General features: G+C 33.4%; 1 protein-coding gene across 3 annotated transcripts; it reads left to right on the top strand.

The window, feature by feature from the left end:
• Positions 1 to 1,290: 1,290 nt before the first annotated feature.
• LOC110807999 (RING/FYVE/PHD zinc finger superfamily protein) lies at positions 1,291 to 17,014 on the top strand. Of its 3 annotated transcripts, none has more exons than XM_088220747.1 (8): positions 1,296 to 1,575; positions 5,796 to 6,118; positions 6,359 to 6,444; positions 6,661 to 6,807; positions 7,275 to 7,377; positions 10,156 to 10,268; positions 10,598 to 10,719; positions 16,574 to 17,014. In XM_088220747.1, the coding sequence occupies exons 2-7, from the start codon at positions 5,884 to 5,886 to the stop codon at positions 10,685 to 10,687; spliced, it is 774 nt and encodes a 257-aa protein (XP_088076873.1). In that variant the 5' UTR covers positions 1,296 to 1,575; positions 5,796 to 5,883; the 3' UTR covers positions 10,688 to 10,719; positions 16,574 to 17,014. The 3 variants fall into 3 exon arrangements, 2 of the variants coding, with proteins under 2 accessions (XP_088076873.1, XP_088076872.1); XM_088220746.1 differs by having other exon boundaries at positions 1,297 to 1,575; positions 16,587 to 17,014; XR_015819425.1 differs by lacking the exon at positions 16,574 to 17,014 and having other exon boundaries at positions 1,291 to 1,575; positions 7,275 to 7,445.

Here is a 17,014-nt window from a genome sequence, read left to right as displayed (position 1 = left end):
TTGAAGGTTTTCCTTATGCAACATCCTTTTCTCTTATAAGTGACTTCAATTTGTTAAAAAAATTCATGCTAAAATAACATTGTTGTTGTTGTCATCATCAAGCTTAAATAAAACCTTAGCAATAATAGCTACTTGAGGAAACCTCCAATTCTCTCATATAAAATTTGACAAATTATTAGAAAAAAATTTTAAAAGGTTATAATATGACGTTGCAACTACTAAAAATCACAAAAAAAAAATTTATTATAGTAAAAATAGGAAAATATTATGATGTTATATTTATCTCTCAGTTAACGATTTGTACAAAAAAACTTATTACAAGAAACAAGAAAGAAATGAACTATAACTGATAAAATTACAATGATATAGTGAGTAAATTATGAACAATCTAAAAAGTTAAAGAGATCTAGCAACTCGGTGGAAGAGCCAACCATAACATAAACTTTAACCAAGAGTTTTGAAGATTGGGCAGCAAGAAAATTCGTATCAATAATATGTAGAGATTGGAGTAGAAAATGCTCAAGAGCAAGATTAGGTGTTAGGTTTGGGCAGCAAAACTCTATGTCAAGATCCTTTTCGCTAGTGAAAATAAGCTTTACGAGTAAATTTTGATTATCTCCATTTGTATCTTCTTTAATAAAGAAAAATATTTACTACAATTAATTTACTACTATTATTTATTTAAAAAATATTTACGTGTGCAGATAATGTGATATCGATTGTGTCACCAATATCAATAAATTTAAAATGAATATACACGTAGTTTGATGCATCATATAGTATATCAGCATGCATAAACAACATGATTGAAAATTAGCAGAGAGAAAAATTTTATCTCCTTTTTTGATAGTATAGAAAATAATATAAAGTTATCAAAATATTTTCGTATAATATAAAAAAAATATTAGTATTTTACCCTTTTAGATTATGTATAAGTTGTTAAAACAACCTTTATTTAAGTGTTTTTTAACATAAGATCAGTTAAAATTTTGAAAAGAGTAATGAGATAAAAATTTTATCTGATAATTATATATCTAACTTTAAAATAATTTTTTTAATTTATTTATTTTTTATTTTATCTAGTTCTAAATTTGATCCGCTAATTTTTAAACTCAGTTAAATTTATATATAGGGGAGATATGTAGTGTATTTATATATATAAATATTTATACTTCCTTATTAATGGAAAAAATATTAATTTTTAAGTCTTTATATCTTAAGATTTTAGTAATTTATTTTTTTTATAAAGGGGTGAGGGGTGTGGCCATAGCCATACATGTTCTGGCAATAGCCAACTCATTTGTTTTCCTTGATAATTGAGTCCAAGAGACTTAATTTTGGCCTCTTCAGAGGTCGGAGACTCGTTTCTGTCTGTCTCTTCCATTTCTCTCTATAACTCTCTCTCTCTCTCCCTCTCTATCTCATTTCTATACAGTGCAAAGTTCGGGTCAATCATCAATGTCCAAATCCTAGAAGCTTTTTTGATTTTGCTGTTATTTTTCGACTCAATTCTTAAACACAAAATGCTAATAGTGCTTGAATTTCGTATAGTAGTCAAGGTTCGCTGATTACCAGGTACGTGATTGATTAACTCACGCTTTTTGATCCGTGAATTTCATATCCAATTCATTAACACGAATTTGCGTTCTCTTTCTTCCTCAAATTTTTTGAGCTTTTGATGATACTTGTTTATGAACACAGATTTTATGATCCTTCAGATTCTCGTATGATTTATGTAATTGAATATTTTGGATGTCTACAATGTGTCATTTGAATGCTTCTTCGGCTTTTGTTGAGTTGGTGGCATTCTGTTTTAAAGCTTTGACTATATCTATAGTATCGTTGAAAACTTGTAAGTTGTATGTTACCGTTGAACAGCAACTGTATATGATTCAAAAAAGTGAAGTCTGAATTGTTAATCAAGTTTCTTCTTGACAGATGCTTAAGCTCATAGTGTGTCAAGGGTTTTGTTGTTAGTCAAATTACAATGAGTTTGGAGAGTTATTTGGAAGAACTGGTTGTAACAGAACTATGTAGAAGAAGCTTAAGGTATAAATAGTGGAGCATCTATGAAAAGGGAAAAGGAGAAAATACAGATGAATGAAATTGTTCTCCTTTACTCTGTGGTCATTCTTGGTCTCTTCCAAGTCTTCTCCCCTTTATCCTAGTATATGAATCATTGACAATTTTGTTTGTAGATTCTTAATCTTGAAATTCCTTACTTTGTTTCTGATTTAAGGCTTAGTAATATATGTTTGCTGAGGGAAATGGAGTGGACCGATATATGTTTGTATTACTTGTTGAGATAGTTAAAAGAATTTGAAACATTTGTCCTTGTAATGGATAGAATAAGTTTCATTTCTTGGATGCTTCCCGTTCAAAGATTTTTTTATTTATTTGGTTGCGTATTTCCATTGACACTCTACTAGTATAAATAAGATCTGTAGCTTATAGATAATCTAGAATGGAAATAGTTTTACTCTCAGTGGAGTAGTTGCACTTTATGAATGTAAGTGAGATGGGAACTTTCTTGTTATCTCTAGCTGTTAATTCATTTAAGTTCAAAATTAAATGAGTAACTCATATTTTCTCTTGGAAAATTGTACATGGTAATTTGAACTTGAAGTAGGAAACTTGGATTTCAGTTCTGAAGTCTTTCTTCAGGCTTGTCTAGGGCTCTTGCATGGCCTGTTTGGATGACACAGAGGGGAAGGCAGGGAAGATAATGAGGCTATTTACTCTTTAGAGGAAAATAGTAATTAAGGAAGAATGGATGAAATAGAAAGAACTGAATGAAGGAAGTTAATATTTTTTTTTTGAAAGAAGAGCAAGACTAATATTTTATTGTGAGGACCAAATTATGCTCATTACACTCCCTCTCATTCACCTCTACGAAACAGAACCTAATTTTTTTTGCTAAGATGAGAATAAATCCTTGAAACAGTGACATTATATTTTCAATTCCTTTAAGTTTATGGAGTTTTCTTGCATTTATTTAATTCTTTTTTTCCTCATGAATTCTTTTGGCTTTCAAGGGACTAGTTCCATGTTTTATCTGCCAGTAGCTTAGCGGAGAGAAACTTTTTGGATGTTACTTCATTTGGATGTTTGATTTTTGTTGGTTGTTTGCTGTGATTTCTTGATCGCATCAGGTGGGCAATTAATTTGAATAATTGCCAGAAGATGCTAATTACTTTTTGGGGCAGGACTTTGTCATGTTATGCAATAATGTAATGCTGAAAAAGAGAAGTTGAGTGGTTGCAAATGTTTCATCTTATTTCCCCTTCTTACCATCTACTTATTGAATTTCCCTAGTAGCAAGCATCCAAATTAATGGACTGAAGTTTGTAAGACGAAACATGAGCACAAGTATTGTAAAAGGTTTTCAGCTTTATTCTTTCTTATTCGGTCAACTTTCCCGATCCTTGCTCCTGTGCACCTCAGAAAAGGTAGACAGAATATGAACTGTTTTAAAACTACCTAATCAAGCTTTTCTGCGGATCTGCTGAACTTTTATTTTCTTCCTTTATAATGTAATATGTTTTTTCAATTAGCTGTGGAAAGGGTAATATATTTGGCTACCTTGTGGCCAAAGCTAATGGGAACTATTCCGATCTAGTTATCTTCGAGCTTCATTGGAACTGGGAGGCAATTACTTTGTTCTTATAGGCAGTTTTCAGTTTCATGTTTGTTTTTTTCTACTGCAGTTTGATTTTCTTTTGACATTTTTTGATGGGGATGTTTTATTTTCCATATATGTCCTCTTTTCCTTTTACTCCTAATAATACTTCTTTTTTCTATTAAAAAAAGTATTTTGTTTTCGTAACGTCAGGACCTTGTTGATGTTTTGATTTTGTAATTATCTTTTACTTATTTATCTACTTTACATGGATGACATCCCTTTGGTGCCATTTAATGTATCATGGCTTTTTTCTTCTGAAAAATATATTATTTTTCCATTCATTTATAGAATAACTGAAATTATTAGTAATTAAAAAGATGGATATAAAGTGTAATCAAAACAATGAAACTAGATACATTTGTACAATGAAACATATCTACATCATAGCTTCTGGTCTTAAACTTTGTTGTACAGTTAGTCATACTTCTAACTTTTGCATGATTAAAAATGTAGTTAATCATAATTTTGAGTTTTACATGATTAAAAAATTGTGCGTAACATGTATAAGACATTTTTATTGTTTATTGCTATCATTTTCCTGTTTTTGTGGAGCATTTTGGAAATTAATATGTGGCCATAAACAAACGATGCTATTAAAGTAGATATCATTTGATCTGTCTAATAGTGCAGATAAAAAAATCCATATATTTAGATCTTTTCCATTGTCTTATTTTCATTGAGCTGACCTTTTTAACCAAGATTTTGGGACTTAACAGATCTTGACACTGAATATTTTACCAATTTGTGGAAGTGATAGCGATGCAGAATAGGAAACTCCTAAAGTAGACATATTTCATTAATAGGAGATATAAGGTAGAACCAACAAAAGAATATAAACGTTTTCTGAAGTTAACTAAAAACAGTAGGAAGATTTAATTTCTTTTTTTAAGTTTTAGAAAGTTTTATGTAAGAAAATGTTAGGATTTATTTTCTATTTCCTAATTCTTTATATTTAACTTATTTTCTTATTATTCTAAGTTTTCTAGATTTCCTATTTTTGTTATATTTTGGTGCCTATAATAAGGTATCCTAGTTTAGTTATTAAGTAGATTGTTTTTTATTATTATTCAAATATTGAGATATTGTTTTGATTATTGGGATATAACATCTCCAAGTTATTCTTAATAAAATTTTCCTAGGTTTTATTTTCAAGCTCACTTTATCCTATATCAGATAGTGACACCTCATTATGTTTGTTAGAGAGATGAAGAAAGACAATGCAACACATCATCATGTCAGCACTATTGATCCAGATATCTTTGTTTCGATATCTCTACTGGATATGCATTTATATTATTGGACTTTTTAGAGGGAGACCTTTCTTAGATGGAAAGTCATTTATCTTATTAAACTTGGATGTTTAGAGAGTGGAGGATTTTCTTGATATGCTTCTTTGATTTCTATTTATGGTACGTTTAAGTTGATATTTTTTTAAACATTACTCTTCTGTGGTCCTTCGATCACTAAACTACATTTAAAAAAAGTAATTGGTGGAAGCGAGCAGTAAATCTTAAGTATCATTGAAACTAGAAGAAAGCGTGAAGAGGGAAAAATCTTTGGAAGAAGTTTCTGTCCAGAAAATCAGAATGCTTCACTTAATTGAAATCCAAAATGATATCAATTGACAAAAATAAAAAATAAAATCTGAGTGTTCTTTTAGATGTGTTTAATTTCTCATTCATTCTCATATATTTATCTTTCTTATCAAATTACCAATTTATTCTTATATATTTATCTTTCTTACTTATTTTTAATTAGAAGCACTTAGAGCTGTTACCTGGGTTAGTGAAATAAGCTTTTAATATTTGAAATATTGGTTAAGATATCTTTTTTTTTTAAAAAATAAAGATGTTTGTCAATTTTTAATTCTTGGTTCTAGGTTAATTGACTCCTGCAAATGTTTGGGTTTTCTATACGAATTTATTTACTTTGAAGTGTTTCCTTTACCATATGATAAAACCATGTCTTGATGTCATTTAAGATATAAATATAGATCCTTGATTCAAGTCCTACTTTAAGAAAACTTTCTATCTGGCAAATGTTCAATTTCTACACAATAAATTTAATTTGTGCTTCTGATAGTCCATTCTTATTAATCTTTCCTAATTTGCAGATTTATTAGGTTCATATGAAATGCTTGTTAGGAACTGTAGTGCAAGCTGTAACTTTCACATGTTAATCCGGATTCAACGGACTTCGCAATGCAATTAATGTCAAATGATAGTCGGAAAGAAGATGTTTCAGAAAGAGAACCCATTCTCTGTCAGTCTGACATTTCACTGCAATCTGAAGAATCTACATCTTCAACTGAAATTACAGCTGTTGGCGAGGAACCTGTTGTAGCTGGAGAGAATTTACAAAATCTTAATGTTGATGAAACTTGTCATCTGGTGAATGTGGACCAACCACAATGCCGTATATGCCTTGATGTTGGAGGTCTTGATTACCTATCACATTTGGTACCCTTTATTTTCCATGTTTTTTTGTCACCATTTGAGATGGTGGATTTTTGTTTCGTTGGCTTTGAAAAAGTAGAAAAAGTATTTGATGACAAAAGCCATATACCAGTGACTGCATGTGCACATGCACATGGGCATGTGTCTCTATGTGTGTGTGTGTGTTTGTGCATGTTTGTTTGAAGCTAGTAACGTGGAGAAGCATGTGTTGCGTTTTCAGGAGAAGACTTGATTGCACCTTGCCATTGCAAAGGCACTCAAAAGTATGTCCATAGGTCATGTTTAGATAACTGGCGGTCTACAAAGGTCGGTTCTTATTTCTTTTGCTGGCATCCCTTGTGCTTAATTGGAAAATCAGTGTTTTGTGGTATTTTTTCTTGGAATAATGAGATTTAGATAGTTATTTTGGTCATTCTGATTTCCCATCTGTGGTAGACATATATGATTGTATTCATCTTTGCAACAATAAATTTGTGCTTTGATTGCGGTGATTGAAACCATTTTGCTTTGTTACTATTTCAGGAAGGCTTTGCTTTTTCTCACTGTACAGAGTGCAGGGCTGTGTTCTTATTACGTGCAAATGTTCCACCTGATCGTTGGTGGTTGCGATTGAAATTCCAGTTCCTTGTTGCTAGGGATCATGCATTCATTTTTGTAATTGTTCAGCTGGTATGAATGGTCCAGTAATTCATATGCTTTCATATCTGGCAGTAATCTCTTGATTTTGATATTGTTCAGCTTGTTTTTGTTTTAATAGTAATTTTCTAATTTAGCAATATGTATATATATGTTTTTATTTTACCATCCTGAGTGGTAAGCATGTATTTCCACTATGGTTAACATGAATATTATCTCTGAACACTTGATATAGCTCAATGACGAAACTGTTACATGTCATATTTTTGTTGGTAGTTTTATAGTTCTCTTGCATGGCATCCTGCTGATATGAAAGTTTTCACAAAATTTTCATCTTATTAAAAGTTATTTTATCTTATTAACAGTAGGCCTGTCATTGCTAATGAGTTTGATTTTGGCTATTGCTCACCCCACCCCCTGCCCCCCGAAAAAGAAAAAGAAATATCTGTATCATGTTTCCTTGTTAGACTTGATAATCAATATAGGTTTTGCTTCAACAGGTTGTGGCATTCTTGGGGGTGCTGGTATACAAGTTTTATGGGGAGGAACTAAAAGAAATGTTTGGTTATGAAGAACATCCATATGCATTTTACACAATGGCCGGTACTCTAACTATCTCTACTGGACACGCAGACACACGCAGAATCTACACATACATGCACAGACAAAGGGTTGCATGCTGCATAACTTTCAAACTCTTGATGTGCCTTCGACAATTTTGTGTTGTTTTTTTTTGCCAGCCAATTTATATAAATCCATAGGATGGGTACATGTGCATAAATGCGGAAGAAAAAGAGAAGTTTGTTTTCTTGTGGTCCAAAACTTGGTGTCATTAGTAACTAAATCGTAATGCAAGTCACTGCTTAATTGATTAATTATATGTATCGTAATTGATGATAAATTTAAAAATGAGTAGCCTCGTGATAAGTATGTGAACAATGTGGTATCTTCAGAAAACGCTACATTTTCTTTCCTTGGAGAAAGGGCATAATTAATTAGCTTGCGGGTGAAAGGCCATAGCAGACAATATCTCTGATTATGGTATCTTGATTAGGCCACTTCATTCCCATCTTTTTTTTTTATAGATAAAGTCTATGAGGTTGAAAAGTTTTTCAACCATATGTACTAACTTCAATACTTAACCAAACGTAAATCTCTTGCTCAATTGACTTATCCGTGACCAAATCAAGTTTAAAAGGCTTAAAGCAGAATCCTGCAATCTTCTAACAACTGAGCACCAAATAAGAAGATAATTGGTGGATTTGTCCTCCTGCAAATGCATGGGGCAACCATGGACTATAATCTTTTTTCTCTTCCTCAAGTTGTTCATGGCAACGATTCTTATGTAGGCTGCTTCCAAACAAGGAAAGCAATTTTGGGGGAAGCTTTGATTATCAAAGTCTCCCACTACAATATTGAAAGATTATAGTCTTTTAGCTATACTAGCTAGAAAAGCAAGGACATAAGGTGGATAGGTAGGTTAGAAATGCTTTAGATTAAGGTGGATCTACTTCCTTTAGACAAAAATCTCCTTTCCTAGCTTGGCAATCTTCTCCTGAATCTAGCAACAATAGGCTCCCAAATAGAGACATTTTCACAACCAGCACAAGAACCCAAGACTTCATGGGAAGAGAACAACTTTTTCACTCCAGAATAGCCAGCAGATTAGTAACATCCCTTCCATCTACAATAGGAACCAATTCTAAATTCGAAACATTTATTTTCAAACCAAAAACCCTCCTCACCATCACTAATAACTAGTAACTTTTAAAACACTCATCTCCTTAGCTTTGGAAATCATTTTGTTAAAACTTTCCATGGTCGTACTGAAAATAAAAGGAGACAGAGGGTCACCATATCTTGAAGTAGAAACATAATGGACTGCCATTGACCATAACTACAAAACAGGAAGAGGGGATGCAACTATTGATCCATTGACACCATATATGCAGGACAAGATTTGAGCAGAAGCCTTGCTTTGCCGTATTTGCTTTCAAGGAGGCTAAATACAACAAAATACTGGGAGGACAAGTTGATGTACAAGGATCAGAAAGAACTTCCCATCTTTAGCAAGGGCCCACAAAGGACAATCATCCAAAGAGGTCCCAACTTGACACTTAGATAGAAGCACCATCAACTCCAAAAGCTCAGCTACCTCCCTGTTCTTGAGATTTCTAGAGAGGTTAAATGTTCAAGGTAGGATAGCCATTTGTCACAACATGCAGAGAGTCACAAATAACACTTCCTTTTCCCTAGCCAAAGAAAAAGTATTGGGGAATCGAATTATCAAAGGAGCATCTCCACGCCAAGGATTATTCTGAAGCCCAGTTGACAGACCACTACCTACCTAAGCTGCACTAAGTCCAAAACAGTCTTCCAGCCTCCACTGATCTATCACTGTAAGTTGGTGCTATAGACTGCCTGCCTATCCTTACTAGTTCTCTAAATCCTTCCTTCAACAGCAAATTTGGTTTGGATCACTTCTGGACACATTTGTCGCTTGCAAGTGATGAATTTCCGAAACCACTTGGATAAAAAAGACTTGTTCATCTCCAACAAGGACCTGATTGCAAGCCTACCTTGTGGAAACTTCCTTTTTACTGGATTCTAGGACATCAAATGGTAATCTCGATGGTTATTTGAGTGACCCTGAAGAAAACGGCATTGCAAGGATTTTACATACTTTGTTACTTTAAACAGCATAAGAAAACAATAAAGTGAATAGGCAGATTGCTTAGGGTGCTCTTAATAAGAGTGAGTATAACCAGCCCACCTCTTTTCCATCATTAAGGACACTGAATTCTAAATGCCACATTCTTTGGCACCAAAGTGCCCTAATTCTATGGAGTAACTTCAACATCAAAGTTCTTTGATTATTCTCCTTTCAGGTTAACCAAAAGATAGGCAAAAGATTGGAGCTATGTGGTCCTACATCTACATTGTTTCTGCTTCATGAATTGCTAGGCAATAATTTATAACCTTCTACCTTCTCTTTAGGTAGTGTTTGTTCGTAGTATTCTACCACTTCAGTGATCTACCAACTCAACATAATAATTTTCAGTTCCATGTTTGATATTCAGAAATGGGAAACAGTACATTAAGCCTCTCAAAATGTCGTCTATACACTTACCTTCCTGTACTTTAAGATTTTATACTTGCCCTTAACTTAACACAATATATCAAATTGAGTAAGTAAGATCTAAGTGACCGTATTATTGCATCCTGATCCAAAATCATTTATGTTATTGCTATATGATATGTCTACTGTATATATCCAAGTGGATGATTAGAAGAGTGCATCACTGCCATTCGTCTTCACCACTGTTATGTTATAAGTTGAAATGCAAATTTAATGCTGTTTATTCTGTTTATCTTTTGCAGTTTTATCTATTGTCTTGGTGGGCTTGCTCTATGGTTTTTTTATAGCAATAATATGTGGACAAAGGATCAATGAGCGGCACTATCATGTGCTGGCCAAACAAGAGCTGACTAAGGTCTGGGACCTTGTGATTTTTCGTTGTGAACATTATCACTATTGTTATTATTTATTTGTAATCTTGAGGAGGATTAATGTTTTTTATTATTAGACTCCTAATGAAAATAATTTTAAATAGAATTTATCTGGAAATTCTAGGTTGACATATGTATGGCAGTAAGTAACTGATAGACTTTAGATTATTCATCAATTTATTTGTTCTTCTCTCCATCTTTTCTTGTCAGACTGAGATTCATGTTCATGACAAAGGAATTACATAGTTTGGTCTTAAAGGATTGAAACCCTATTGACATTTCTTTATGTTTTGTTTGTTCATTACAATGTCAGGAATATATTGTAGAAGATCGAGACAGTAAGAATGTCCCTGAACTTGATGCCAGCCATGTCTCAGAGCTTAGGATGTTGGGCCTTTATTGATTAGAAGCTTGTGCGTTTCATTTGCTTTTTTGGTAAGCAGTTTCTCTGTCTTATATTGTTCAAAACAATTTTGAAGCCTCTTCTCCCATAAAAATTAGAGGAACTTCTGCCCCGTGGATGTGTCTGGAAAAAATCAAGCGATCCATGTAAAGTAAAAACATCTGCTTGATAGTTCTATATGATGACAAATATAGGATTGTATTGGGAATACCAATTTTTTATTAAAAAATAATCCGGTCCAGTTGAAACAGAATAGTTTACCGAATAATAAGGCTGCAGAACAGATGGAACAAACTTTTCTGTGATTTTGTACTGGGTTTAAGGCTAAAAACATCAACTAAGCTGGGACTGATAGAATTAATAAGGCTATATTGAGAACAAATGAATTCCATAAAAAAGTATAGAATTAATTTATTCTAAACATGCTGCAAGACAGAAATGAAATTAATGTGGTAAGAATGATGACTGATGCTCATATGACAGAGAAGTCAAAAGTAGAAATTAAGGATAAAGACCAATAAGATCTATGAAGTTGCTATTGTGAATAATAAACAAAGACCAAAGCACTAGGTTTAAGCATTTCAAATTTTGGCTGTTTCTAATATTGAAACTTCTTTCTCTCATTACCCTCCAACCAAAGTACCCACAACCTGGCAAACATGACAGCTCTACAAAGCATCCTTATCTCATTTCTCACTCCATTTCCTTTCAATTAAGACCTCAAAAACATTGAATGGAAGAGGTACAAACCCAAGAAAACAAAAAGGTGTTGAAGAGCATCACCTAAAGTTTCCACGCTACATCACAAGGAAGGAAAAGGTGTCCAAGTTCATTGAATTTAAAACATATCACAAATATCTTTGGAGAGAGAACATGATTAGTCCTATGAACTTGCAATTCGTCATTATTATTAAGTTTGTTTAGACAACCATCCTAGAAAAATTCTTAATCTTAGAGGAATGGTATACCTTCCAGAAATAGTTACTAGAGCTCGTAGCAAAATGGTTATGGCACTTTCTTCATGAACCAAGCTCTCTATGACACAAGGTGATTAACAATATCCCATAGAAATAAAATGGACGCTTGGGATGTCCTCGCAGAAATATCCACGGCTTATTTAAGTTCTCGAAAAGCCATTTCCCAAATCTAACCTTTGTTCAACCCACTCATGTAATTACAAATGGGAAATGGTACTATAGCTCTTTTTTGGGAAAGATATAAATATATATTTTTGAAAGAAAAAGTATTTCAACTATATTAGTATAGTATCAAAAAAGAGGAGGTACCACTCATGATGCGGAACCCCAAGACCCTTGCTTGAATCTTATAACTCTTCAATCGGTTTAGAACGGAATTTAGATCACAAGTAAAAAAAAAAATTAAATTTGTTCAATCACCCAAATGGTAGAAGTTAAAGAGAACCCAAGAATTACATAAACAATCTCAACCAAACAAACAGTCTTGAAACGAGTTTCCCTTTTAAATTTTAAATGTATTTGAGTGTTATATTAGATAAATAAAAGGGAAATAACAGCAGCTGTGTCAATTACATAAGGTAAAATATGTGGAAATGTGTTTTGCACAATTAAACAAATTAGGCTAATCTGATTTTTTTTTTTTTTGCTGAATGCAAATTTGTCTTTTTTTTTTGTAAGAAATAATGAAAATAAAGACAACAAAATAAGGATAGAATAATTTACTTGGTGAACCAATGCTCTGATACCAAATGATGCGGAACCCCAAGACCCTTGCTTGAATCTTAGAACTTTTCAATCGGTTTAGAACGGAATTTAGATCACAAGTAAAAAAGGAATCAAATTTGTTCAATCACCCAAATGGTAAAAGTTAAAGAGAACCCAAAAAAGATAAATGATATCCCTTGATCCAAACAAGCACCAAGAACAATTGAAATAAGAAATCAAAATTGAAATACAAGTGATAACAATTGTATTTCAAATCAACATCTTGTCCATAAAGTGAAAAGAAAGCCAAAACGGTCTCAACTCAATTCTGAAATGTTTGATTACATCAAGAATTAGTAATCAAATATTTCAGAATTGAGTTGAGAGTGTTTTGGTTTTCTTTTCACTTTATGCACAAGGTATTGATTTGTAATACAATTGTTATCACTTGTATTTCAATTTTGATTTTCTATTTCAATTGTTTTTTGTGCTTGTTTGGATTGGGTTCAAGGGATATCATTTATCTTTGTTAGGTTCTCTTTAACTTTTACCATTTGGGTGATTGAATAAATTTGATTTCTTTTTTACTTGTGATCTAAATTCTGTTCTAAATCGATTGAAAAGTTTTAAGGTTCAAACAAAAATCTTGGGGTTCCGCATCAACTCATTTATAAGAGATTTACAAATTAGTTACTATATCAAGGACATCCCCAAAATCCTCAGTCTTGCTGATGTCATGACCTAGTGCAAGAAAGCCAAAATAATTGAACCATCTCTCTCTTACTTGTTTATATTATTCACAACTCCTTCAAAAGCTTTCAAGTTCCTCTCTTTCTATAAAATCCAAAAAATGAATAGGGGAATGAGTTTCACAATTTCTATTTTTAGTCCAACACCCTCCCAAGCCTGTATTTCATCCTCAATCGATCCAGCAGGGACCCAACAAATGCGAAGTAAGCCATATACCAAACTCCACAACTCAGAAGCAAAAGGACATCTAAGCAAAAGGTGGCGGCAATTTTCCTCATCCCTAAGACACATGAAACATCCATTTGCAAGTGTAATACCCCTCGACTTCAGTTTATCCAAGGTTAATATGCTTTCCCTGCAAGCCTCTGAGGCGAAAATTTTTTTGGGAAAGGTATATAGTTGGAGAATCAACTGCTGGCCACAAAATTTCCAAGGCTGGACCAATTGTTCACTAGACACGTTGGTCATGTCTCTAGTTTCACAGTTAATATTGGAGCAAACCTATCTTCGAACTTTTACTTAAGTCGTAATCTATCTGATATGAAGACTTCTTATTTGTTAATCTTATTAAACATATGAGAGCCCGTAAATGTAACTTTTTAACCATATAACCGATTATGGACCTTTGACACGTTGCCCATGTCTCTAGTTTCACAGTTAATATTGGGGCAAACCTATCTTAGAATTTCCACTTAAGTCGTAATCTATATGATATGGAGACTTTTTATTTTTTAATCTGGCTAAACATATGAGAACCCGTAAATGTTACTTTTTAACTATATAACCGATTATGGACCCTTGAACCTTTTGATTTGTTTACTTGTAAGTGTTAAAGAAGAAGTAAATCAAGATATTAAAAATGAAGCAAATCAGCCTAAAGGGTATAAGGATAAATTATATTATTTATAATTGATTGTAATAAATTGTCTATTTTTTTCTGTCATGAAAAATTTGTATATATAGGTTTATAATATTCAATAGAACACACATCAATTAAAAAAACTATTCTTAACATGGTATCAAAGCTTTTGGAAAAAAATTCTAGATTTTTTCTTTCACAAATCCTAATTTGTCTTCATTGATGAAATAAGACAAAACCCTAAGAGGGTTGGCCTTCATAGCCGACCACCACTGTTTGGCCATCGGCTACCAATGTAAAAACCCAGTGCCTTCATTGCCGGCTCCAGCCACATAGCCAAAAAAGTAGTCCATATCAGCCGTCGATCCTATAGTAGCCAGACTCCAGCTGCATGCCACCAGCCTCAAAACCAAATGGCCAAAAGCAGTGCAAATCACCCGCTGATCCCTATAGCCACCAGACCCCAATCGTAGACCACCTTATGTGCACGTCCCTGTTTGGCCGGACTCCAGCCCCTACTCTGGCCTTCATTGCTTTAAACCTTACCCCACAACTCTCTATTGTGAAGCAGACGCGGCTCACAACTTCAACAAATACGTGAGTGCCGAAACTAGTACAGAACCAGACACGTGCCAGAACTAGATGCGAAATACACTAGTGTGCAATCACGGCTAACCTTGATCCGTCTGTCGTGCCACTATACTTGGAAGGCAAGGAATCGCCGAGTTGACTCAATGGGTTCTTTAAATTGACTCAGTGGGTTAACATAGTGAGCACCTAGTCCGAGTTGACTCAGTGTGTTGAGTCAGTACAGAGCCAGTATTGTCCTCACGCAGCTGCATGTTCCAGTTAAAATCTTTCTGATAATTTTTTTTATTTTCGACATTAATTATCATTCATTTTTTAAAGCATATCGAAGGTAATATCTCAAAAATACTAAAGCATATATCCTCATAAAAAATTCCACCTATGAATTTTTGCCAATTCAGCTTGTTTATTAGTTCATAGCAAAAGACTATTCGAGGTGGTCTCAATTAATTCGAACCAACCTAAAGGGAAAAGGGAAGCTATGGTCTACTGTGTTGGGGATTTTGGGGTACAATTGGGCCATGGCCAGTACGGTCAAGGCAGAAATTTGGACGTGGAAGAGTATTTTGAGAAAGAAAAAATATTTGGGGCTTATTCCTATGACAATGTTTTGAGTTGTTGGGAATGAAAGAAATATGAGAGTTTTTGAGGGTGTAGAGGAAAATATTGACAAAACTAGAGAGATGTTTTTGTTCACTTGATGCTGATTTGGAAACAGTAACTGTCTTCCATAGAGAACCTAGGCTATCTAATTGATATATTAACTGACATAAATTCTTTTGCACATGGAATTTGCACCCGTTTAGTGCATGTAATTAATGTACATCATGCTTTTTATTTTTTTGATAAACAAAAAGATCTCCTTGGCTCGATCACAAGACATCTCTCATGACTTTCTCATTTCTCCCTTACACCCTCATAGGAATTCTAAACAGGGACATGAAATGCAAAGTGATGCTAGAAAGATACGACTGGATGAAAGTAACTCTACCATCTGGAGAAAATACCACATATTCAATGGTCAAGCTGCCTAGAGATCCTACTAACAAATTCATCCTAGAAAGGATCAGCTCTTGGGTTCCCACCCGAACAGAACACCTAAATAAATAAGGGGCTAAGATAAATGATATCGACCAATAGCCGCCTCAAGATTACTCACTAAGCTTTCCACCAGGTTAATACCTGTTAAACTGCTTTTCCTACGATTGATGCAAAGACCAGAAATACACTGCAAAAGAATTTTCACTAGAGTAGAGCATTATTATCCAGTTTATCTCTCCTTTCCTATGCACAGACCTTTTAATAACATACAACTCAATGGTTTCACAGTTTCTATTGGATTCATTTAATCCATAATGGAGAAGAGAAAAGAATCTAATGATCACCTTGATTGGCACCAGTGAGTGGGAGAATTTTGCCCTTAGCATACAAGTAAAACGTGTTTCAACAATATTTTGTGAACAAATAATAATGACAAAGCTAATAGAGTTTTCACGAATCAAAAAGTAGAAACCAATCTTGAAAGTGAATTCCATATGTGCATCCTCATTAAATCAAGTCAGTGCTCGCAGTTGGTCAATATTTATGATGGGTTGAAGAGTGCACATCTGAAGAGTTACAAAAGAAAAGATAAATCAATTCATCATATTTAGATTGCTTCTTTGTGACATGATGATAAAAGATATTTATTTTAATTTCACTTGAATTTCATCTGCGACCAATAGAATCTTTTGCTGCTGGTATCTTCTAGCCTAATGTATATGCATCTAAGATATGTATTGTTTGTGAGCTATATTTGAACCTTATTACAAATAAGTTTGCGGTGCGGAGTGTTATATATATATATATACATATATATATATATATATCAGGACCACATGCATCTTCCTGATGATTTATAATGTCAATTGAGGACTACTCTATCATTTCGTGCACATGTAGTTCTTAAAAATAGTTTGCATCTACTATTGGTGGATATCTGTGAAGGTCTTTCATGAATTCCTGAAGTTTTTCACTGCAGGGTACAAGTGTACTGTCGCTTGTTTGCGTTTGGAGGTAAAATTTGAATCCAGAGAGAAGACATGATGCTGGAAGACATACTGGATATGATCATTTCTTTGGGTGTGTATATGGGGCTGTTGAATCAATGGCTTCTCCTTTGATTGGTTCTTCATATTCCTGTAACTGTATATTTTTGTTCTTTTCCTTAGTGTCTCCTAATTTCATAACCAGTTTTTCTTTTGGTTTCTCTGTTCTTCTGTCTGATTCTTCTTTTCTTGTGTTTCTTTCTCTATCTCTCTATCTTCTTGTGTGAAGCTAATAGATATGTAGTTTCTTTATATCTTCTGTGTTGTTGAATATATTTAAAGCTGATAAGAGCTGAGAGATTTTGAAATCCATACAAATTATTAAAAAAGAAAAGAGAAAAAAGAAATTGGTGTTGGTTAA

The sequence above is a fragment of the Carica papaya genome, chromosome 5, assembly GCF_054855325.1.
Source record: "Carica papaya isolate Zhongbai chromosome 5, ASM5485532v1, whole genome shotgun sequence".
Classification (NCBI taxonomy): Eukaryota; Viridiplantae; Streptophyta; class Magnoliopsida; order Brassicales; family Caricaceae; genus Carica; species Carica papaya.
Note: the sequence above shows the minus strand (reverse complement) of the source record. Positions and strands in the feature narration are given on the sequence as shown.